The sequence below is a fragment of the Haematobia irritans genome, chromosome 1, assembly GCF_050003625.1.
Source record: "Haematobia irritans isolate KBUSLIRL chromosome 1, ASM5000362v1, whole genome shotgun sequence".
Classification (NCBI taxonomy): domain Eukaryota; kingdom Metazoa; phylum Arthropoda; class Insecta; order Diptera; family Muscidae; genus Haematobia; species Haematobia irritans.
The window spans coordinates 224,277,045-224,286,891 of NC_134397.1; the positions used below are offsets into that span (position 1 = coordinate 224,277,045).

The 9,847-nt window shown below is 34.9% G+C and overlaps 1 protein-coding gene across 1 annotated transcript; it reads right to left on the bottom strand.

Annotated features, from left to right (window-relative positions):
* Positions 1-2,662: 2,662 nt before the first annotated feature.
* On the bottom strand, positions 2,663-3,359 carry LOC142219498 (uncharacterized). The gene is made up of 2 exons (XM_075288457.1): positions 3,239-3,359; positions 2,663-3,138 (listed from the first exon to the last, which is right to left on the bottom strand). Exons 1-2 carry the CDS (start codon positions 3,249-3,251, stop codon positions 2,810-2,812), a joined length of 342 nt encoding a protein of 113 aa, XP_075144572.1. The 5' UTR covers positions 3,252-3,359; the 3' UTR covers positions 2,663-2,809.
* Between the last annotated feature and the right edge of the window lie 6,488 nt (positions 3,360-9,847).

Sequence of the window (9,847 nt, forward strand, 5' to 3'; positions counted from 1 at the left end):
TCTTCATTGTTCAAAGATACCTCTAGATTTCTAATTTCAGGCAAATTGGATAAAAACTACAGATTCTAGAAGCCCAAGAAGTACATTCGGGAGATCGGTCTATATATCGGCTATACCAAAACATCGGCCGATACACACCAATTTGTGGTCATAAAATACCTCTTGATTTTAAATTTCAGGTAAATCGGATAGGAAATAGAGTTTCTAGACGCCCAAGAAGCAAAATCGGGAGATCGGTCTATATGGGGGCTATACCATAGCATGGACCGATAGGCCCCATTTTCGGCACACTTTTAATGGTCCTAAAATATCTCTAGATTTCTAATTTCAGGCAAATTGGATAAAAACTAGGGATTCTAGAAGCCCAAGAAGTAAATTGGGGAGATCGGTCTATATGGGGGCTATACCAAAATATGGACCGACACACCTCAATTTCGGCACACCTATTTGTGGTCATAGAATCCCTCTAGATTTCAAATTTCATGAAAATCGGATTGTAAATACAGTTTCTAGAAGCCCATGAAATAAAATCGGCAGATCGGTTTATGTGGGGGCTATACCAAAACAAGGGAGCCACCGTGGTGCAATGATTAGCATGCCCGCCTTGGTCGTGGGTTCGATTCCTGCTTCGACCGAACACCAAAAAGTTTTTCAGCGATGGATTATCCCACCTCAGTAATTCTGGTGACATTTCTGAGGGTTTCAAAGCTTCCCTAAGTGGTTTCACGCTTCTCTAAGTGGAACGCCGTTCGGACTCGGCTATAAAAAGGAGGTCCCTTGTCATTAAGCTTAACGTGGAATCGGGCAATGGACCCAAAAAGCAAAATCGGCAGATCGGTCTATATGGGGGCTATACCAAAGCATGGACCGATAGGCACCATTTTCGGCACACTTTTTATGGTCCTAAAATACCTCAAGATTTCCAATTTCAGGCAAATTGGAGAAAAACTACGGTTTTTATAAGACCGAGACCCCGGTTTATATGGGGACTGTATCAACACTTGGACCGATATACCCCATCTTCGAACTTGACCTGCCTGCAAACAAATCTGTGCCAAATTCCAGGACGATAGCGCCGTTATTGAAGGTTATAGCGTGATTACAACAGACAGACGGATATGCTTATATCGTCTTAAAATGTCTGCGATATTTCGATGTGTTACAAACTGAATGACAAACTTATTACAGCATTCTGTGGTGGTGGGTATAAAAACATAAAGTGAGATAAGAAAGTAATTGAAAATTTTATTCTATTATAGTTGTTCAAACAAAATTTTCTATAGAAATAAAATTTTAACAAAATTGTCTATAGAAATAAAATTTTAAAAGAATTTTCTATAGAAATAAAATGTTGATAAAATTTTCTATAGAAATAAACATTTGACAAAATTTTCTATAAATTTCAGCCGGATCGGATGAATTTTGCTCCTCCAAGGGGCTCCGGAGAACAAATCTGGACAACGGTTTATATGGGGACTATATATAATTATGGACCGATATGGACCAATTCTGGCATGGTTGTTAGAGACCATATACTAACCCCATGTACCAAATTTCAACCGGATCGGATGAAATTTGCTTATCTTTGAGGCTCCGCAAGCCAAATCTTGGGATCGGTTTATATGGGGGCTGTATGTAATTATGGACCGATGTGGACCAATTTTTACATGGTTGTTAAAGACCATATGCCAACACTATGTACCAAATTTCAGCCGGATCGGATGAAATTTGCTTCTCTTTGAGGCTCCGCAAGCCAAATCTGGGGGTCCGTTTATATGGGGGCTATACGTAAAAGTGGACCGATGTGGACCAATTTTTACATGGTTGTTAGACACCATATGCCAACACTATGTACCAAATTTCAGCCGGATCGGATGAAATTTGCTTCTCTTTGAGGCTCCGCAAGCCAAATCTGGGGATCGGTTTATATGGGGTCTATATATAATTATGGACCGATGTGGACCAATGTTTGCATAATTGTTAGAGACCATATACCAACATCATGTACCAAACTTCAGCCGGATCGGATGAAATTAGCTTCTCTTAGAGACTCCGCAAGCCAAATCTGGGGATCGGTTTATATGGGGGCTATATATAATTATGGACCGATGTGGACCAATTTTTGCATAATCCAACATCATGTACCAAATTTCAGCCGGATCGGATGAAATTTGCTTCTCTTAAAGGCTCCGCAAGCCAAATCTGGGGGTCCGTTTATATGGGGCTATACGTAAAAGTGGACCGATATGGCCCATTTACAATACCATCCGACCTACATCAATAACAACTACTTGGGCCAAGTTTCACACACTAATTGTGCTAACTTCGTTCGGAAGTTAGCGTGATTTCAACAGACGGACGGATGGACGGACGGACAAGCTCAGATCGACTCAGAATTTCACCACGACCCAGACTATATATATATATATATATATATATATATATATATATATATATATATATATATATATATATATATATATATATATATTATGGGATCTTGGAGCAATATTTCGATGTGTTACAAACGGAATGACAAAGTTAATATAGCCCCCATCCTATGGTGGAGGGTATACAAATGGACCGAATAGTCTATGTGAGATTGAATAAATGGGCTGATATCACATCTTACCTTACCCATAGCCCAAATTTCACAAGTAAATTTCTCATAAATCTTTATGTTTTATATATTAATCGATATACTTGAATACAATGTATAGTTAATTTTCTCAAAAACTTATATGTAACACATAAACATTATTAGCTAACAGTGACACTTAGAGTTGTTGCCATTCTATCTATCTCTCCATTAAACTTGCAAATTTGGTATGCATTCCACTTCAAAATCAGGACAGCTTGGTGGCATTTTCTGAGTCTCCCATTGCCATGATGCAAATGATACACATGAACTCAATTTCGGCTGGAAGCCATAACCATTAGGACAACGAATGGGTATGGCATCAACGCCAACAGCAAGACAGCGCCAATAACGTGTCGAATCAAAGAAATTGGCATAGACTTGACCAACCTCTGCTAGGGTTTTGCAACCAGGACGTCCATTAAAACTGGTACTCTCTATATTGCCTGTATCACTCAATACACTGGCACTTAGGAAGAGCATCATGGCCACTAGTGATACTATGAAATGGTATGAAATGAAATATTATTTTCGGCTATATCGAATACAAGGGGGCCATGGCAAGTGAATGTACTCTGGGCCCCACCAGAGTGTACTTACATAAATATTTCATGATGTTCTTGCTGGATGTTTGGGTGCAGCTTGATTGATTTTTAAATGAGACTAGGATTACTTTATATACGATTTGACTTGATTATATGGAAATATGCATTGATATCTATACCACTTTGCTTTGTCTTCGATTATCATGATGATTGTGGATGATAAGATGCTTTATTTCCGTATTTGATATTGATAAAAACAGAAGGACTTTATTGGAATTCATAATGATGTGATTTAATCGTTTCTTCAGTTTATGTATTTCGATAAAGCCATATCTATGAAATGTCTCAAGTGATTCCATAAACATTTAAGATCCACTTAGGGTAGATCCCTTAATACCAAGAAATGAATTTCACTCACTTATAGTTGTGTACGAAGATCTTCATTGCTTTACATTTATTTATTATACAGGGTGGCACATATGTAATGCAGCATAATAAAGCGTTATATTTTCCCCATTTGTATACCTACAACCATGGAATGGTTATGGAGTATAATAAGTTTGTCATTCCGTTTGTAACGCATCGAAATATCGATTTCCGAAGATCAGGCAAAAATTCCAGTACATTGTAAATGTCCGTCTGTCTGTTTGTTCTAATCACGCTGCAGCCTTGGGTAGTGACGCAATCGTTCTGAAATTCGGCAAAGACTATTTTGTTTTTGCGACGATGGACTATTTCGGTCCACGATTCGATATAGCCCTCCGATTCGGGGTCTTCAGCATCCCGTCATCGCAATTTTATACGATTTACCTGAAATTTAAATCTAAGTGTGGCGAATATGGAGTTCATGTTTCAGCAACGCCCCCGTATAGCATATTAACCCAGCAAAAAAAGCGTCGCCAAAAAAGTAGTGAAAATTTTCTTTTTGGATTCGAAAGTGGGGCATGGGCGATGCATTTAACATGGGAGCCACCGTGGTGCAATGGTTAGCATGCCCGCCTTGCATGCACAAGGTCGTGGGTTCGATTCCTGCTACGACCGAACACCAAAAAGTTTTTCAGCGGTGCATTATCCCACCTCAGTAATGCTGGTGACATTTCGGAGGTTTTCAAAGCTTCTCTAAGTGGTTTCACATTGCAATGTGGAACGCCGTTCGGACTCGGCTATAAAAAGGAGGTCCATTGTCATTGAGCTTAACATGGAATCGGGCAGCACTCAGTGATAAGAGAGAAGTTCACCACTGTGGTATCACAATGGACGAATAGTCTAAGTGAGCCTGATACATCGGGCTGCCACATAACCTGACCTAACCTAACATGGGCTTGTCATAGGATGGATGTTAACAGCCGTTGCACTGAATTTGCATCACTTCTTAAGGTGTGGTGTGTGTTTTGGCTGTGAATTAAAAAATTTTGTGATATTTTGACAAATAAATAATTTTTAAAAATTTTTATGAGTTTTAATGCATTCTTAAGCTTGTGTGGAACGTTTGACATCAAATATTTTCAAAAATTCCCAATTTTTCTAGAATGGATTTGGCAATTTTTTCGGCAAAATTTAAATAATTTTTACCATTTTATTAATTCTTAATCTATTTTTAACCTATTTGAAAAAAATTAAAAATTTTCCATTAAAAATATGAAAAAGCGAGTTATAAACAAACTGACTCAAATGAACTTCTTGTGCAGCTAAAATAAAGAACTTCTTTGGGAGGACATTTTTGGAAGTGCTTTTAAAGTTGTGCCTTAAGAAGAACTTCCAAATTTTTTTGCTGGGACCTTTTACATACCGCAATTTTTATCGGATTTGCCTGAAATTAAAAATCTAGAGACATTTTAGATCCATAAATAGGTGTGCCGAATATGGTACGAATCGGTTCATAGTTTGGTATATCCCCCACACCCAGAAAAAAGTTAAGTTAAAATTAACTCATTGTGAAGAAAGTTGAACTTCGTATAGCGCCAAAGACATTTTTATTTGTTTGAACGATATGATTTTCGTAGAAATTAGGTAGAATGCATTCCATATATTAGTTAACATTTTCTTATATTTATGTACAACTATACTACAGAATGAAACAATTTAACTGAATTGAATTCATATATGGAATGATTTTATTGAACTTTTTTCATTCATTTGGACAAATTTTACATATTTGTGGTAAACTTTTTACTTCAAATTTAGAACTGCTTACCTTCGTTTTTAAATACAATTTTATGTATTTATATAAGCAATTTTTTCTTCAATAAAAGGCATGTTTTATTAATGTATTAAATATATTTAATTAGAATCAACAGCATCGACTGGCCTTGAAATATTAAAACACATTTTTTTCTTCTTGTAGTACCTTTCACTTTGAATAAGTTGCTGCCTAGCAATTTTTGTCCACCTTTTACAATTTCAATACCTACAAATATAAACAAAAAAATGCTAAACCAATTTTTTCACAAAAGGTTAGCGTCACTGAATATTACCTGTTAATTGAAAATTCCAAAATGATGTCGAATGAAGGGGTTGTTATTCTGCTGGTGTTTTCTTTTTTATAAACCAATTTTCAAAAATCGAAAATTTTTCTCACTAATTTAAAATAACAAATATTTTATATATTTTATTTGTTTTTTATTATGTTATTTTACAATATTATTTTTTAACAATCTCTCCGTATACCATAACAACGCGATTCCAACTAAAAAACAACCCACGCGCAAACACATCGATGCCTGGTATCGATTACAGGTAGATAAAAGAAATGTGGGAAAATTTCCTATATTCTAACAAATGTGTTTCCTTAAGTTTTGAAAGGATTGAATACTTCTTAGTACGAATGAACTAAAATATTTTTCTATGCCAAGTGTTATTCGTATGTACGATAAGCTTTCTATAATAAAGGAAATCAGAATATCATTTTATAAGAAATCTTACTAAATTTGAGGAAACTTGGTTAGTTCGCTTTTTGTTTATTTTTACGAATGCTTTGTTATCAGTGAATAAAATTTTCTTTTTCAGTAGTAAATTCTTATACCCAGCGAAGAAAACAGTATTAGTAAAATGCCATGCCTTATTCTAGTTAATGAACTATTCCTAACTGCTTTCAGTTTATGATTTTTTTACGGAAACAAGTAAATTTTATTAATTCACACAAAAATGTAACTGAATGGAAATAAAATGGCTAAACTAAATTGATGAACATTTTTCCTTTATTTTCGAAGACACTTTTTTCTGGGTGCATATAGCCCAATTTCACAATTTGACTTTTTGAGCTTCTGGACACCGCAATTTTCATCAGATTTGTCTGAAGTGGAAATCTAGAAGCATTTTAGGTCCATACATAAGTGTGTGATGTAAATTAGTCCATGGTTTATTATAGCCCCCATATAGCCCTATCTCACGATTTGACTTCTTGAGCTTCTGGACACCAAAATTTTTATCCGATTTGCCCGAAATTTGAAATCTAGAAATAGAAATGTGAATCAGACCATGAAATATAAATGTGAATCAGTCCATGGTTTATTATAGCCCCACATATAGCAATTTTTATCCGATTTGCATGAGACTGGAAATCTAAACGCAAAAAAATAATTCTTTCCTCCCAAACGAAATTTTAGACAAACAAAGTTCGTTTCTCTTTTGCTTTAAGGAAGTTTATTTGGAAGAAAAGTATATACTTTTTGTGATAAACGTTTATTCTTTTCCAGGATGTAAAAACAATTTCATAAAGACGAACTCAAAAACAAGTATATACGGCCGTAAGTTCGGCCAGGCCGAATCTTATGTACCCTCCACCATAGATTGCGTAAAAACTTCTACGAAAGACTGTCATCCACAAATTTCAACTCAACATATACTACCACCACGTACCAAATTTCAACCAGATCGGATGAATTTTGCTTCTCCAAAAAGCACTGGAGGTCAAATCTGGGGATCGGTTTATATGGGAGCTATATATTATTATGGACTGATAGGAACCAATTCCTGCATGGTTGTTGGATACCATATACTAACATCACGTACCAAATTTCAACCGAATGGGAAGAATTTTGCTCTTACAAGGTGCTCCGGAGGTCAAATCTAGGGATCGGTTTATATGGGGCCTATATATAATTACTGACCGATTTCGACCAATTTTTGCATGGGTGTTTGAGGCCATATATTAACACCACGTACCAAATTTCAACTGAATCAGATGAATTTTGGTCTTCCAAGAGGTTCCGGAGGTCAAATCTGGTGATCTGTTTATATGGGGGCTATATATAATTATGGACCAGTTTTTGCATGGTTGTTAGAGACCATATAATAACACCATGTACCAAATTTCAGCCGGATCGGATGAAAATTGTTTCTCTTAGAGACTCTGCAAACCAAATCGGGGGATCGGTTTATATGGGGGCTATATATAATATACTAACACATGTACCAAATTTCAGCCGGACCGGACTAACTGCATTTTCACTCACATCTTTCTCACTTCAACGAGGTTTTTTAGTTCTTAGCACCTTTTTCTGTAAATTATTCGATTTTATTAATTTTTTTAATTTTACCTTTCGCTTGGACGTAGTATCGAACCACGGACCATGCAATTTGTAAGCCAACACGCTATCCACTGAGCTATGTATATATAGCATAGCTTGCGGCGCCCACGAGCCGATTAAACAAACTTTATTTAACTGAAATATACATTTAAATGGGCATCGTAGAGCAGTGGTGGCTACGTCCGCCTTGCATACTAAGGGTCCTGGGTTCGATCCCTGCTTCGACCGACCACCAAAAAGTTTTTGATATGTTCGGAAGATTTCGAAAAGGTGTTCAACATTACATACTACTATATTAAATTTTTACTATGAAACTGTAAAATGTGTCTTATTATTAAAGACTTAAAGTCAGTTGGTTCAAAAATATTTTATTGAAAAAATAAAAATTTTGTAACAAAAGATTTTTTTGGTGATAAAAGTTTAAAATTTTCGAAGAAATTCAAAAAACTCTAACAAAAGAAAAACGTTTTCGGTGCACGTTTTCGTAACGTTTTTTTTTTCTTTGCGTGTAGAAATATTTTGATCAAATAACTAAAATTGACTTCTATACACCACAATTTTTATTGGATTTGCCTGAAAATGGAAATCTAGAAGTATTTTAGATCCATAAAAAGAGTGTTAATCGGTCCATTGTATCTGTCATCAAATCCACCTGAAATTCTATATATTTTCTAGTGACCCGCTATGGCAAATAGTTTTCAACTAAACCTGTTATTTTTGATTTATGGTGGTTATGCTGGTTCTTATCGAAAAATTGTGTTTAACCTTCCTTATTTTTTACACTCTAACGTCATCCTTCGTCATTTTGACTACGGCCTGTTTTAAGATGCTATAATTTGCATCGTGAGCAAAAATAAGAATCAAAATTGAGTTTATTTTATTATTCATTTGTTTTTAATTTGTATAAAACAAAAATTCTTAAAGTGGTTGAATTATTATAACTTAAATTTATTATTTCCCAATCGTCAAAAACTCATTTTAGATCGAAAATGAAATTAAGCGTCGTCATTTTATCGAAGGATGACTGTCTAGGGCTAACGACGACATTTTGGCCTCAATGGATACGTAAATAACCAGAATTGTCTATTTTGGAGCCAAGATCAGCCTACACAAAGAAAATTTCATTAAAATAGAGTCAACGAAAATTCTTCATTGACAGAATGAAACATTTACGACAATGAAAATATTCGTTAATAGTACGAAACATTTCGTTGAGAAGTTCTATTACAATAACGAAAAATTTCGTTATATTGACGAATTTGTTTCATTGGCACAATTTAAATGACACATTTCGTTAATATAACGAAATTTTTCTACCAGTGTGTTGCCACCTTCCACACAACACGCGTAGCAATGGAGTTATTTAAAGGCGAGTTCGATGAACATTTTATTTCACGTTTGGGACAGGTTATTAGGCCACCTTGGTCGTGCAATTTAATGTATTTAGAAAAATTTGCCAGGGGCTATGTTAATTAATGTCTATATAGACAATCCTGCTGTAAAGGAGGTTTTAGAAGCAGGGATGGGATATACAATTGTTAAGAAAGTAAAAAGAAAGTTTTTTTTGGCGAAAAAGTACTTTTCACTAAATTTCAAATAAATATCCATTGGAAGATTATTGTCAAAAGCTCCTTCAGACTGAATTTTAAAGAAAATAAAGTTTTATATGCCTACTCCCCAATTTGAAATATTATTTCTTTAGTTTTATATCCGCTTACAACGACCGTAGTATTGTAATCACGGTTGCCACAGTTCACTAACGAAATAAACCTAATGTTAAAAACTTTAATCTTTTTCTCTTTTACTTATATATAAGTAAAAGAGTATAGTATATAGAGTATACTAATAGCCTGTAGAAAAAAGTTGTAATTTTAAGGACCTACCTCAATTGGTTCAAGAACGATATAGGTATGGATTCATGAATTATGACCAAATGGCCTTACAAATATAAGTTGTATTTGGTCTATAATATTTATTGAAGTATTAGAAAAAATAAAAAAGAATCCGGACTAATATCAGCTATAGCTATTGTATGAATTTATTTATTTATTTATTAGAGACGTAGAAAAATGGTCTCAAAATTTCGTATTTTTCGCTATTATGAAATTGAATTTTAGGGGTCGCCAATATGGAAA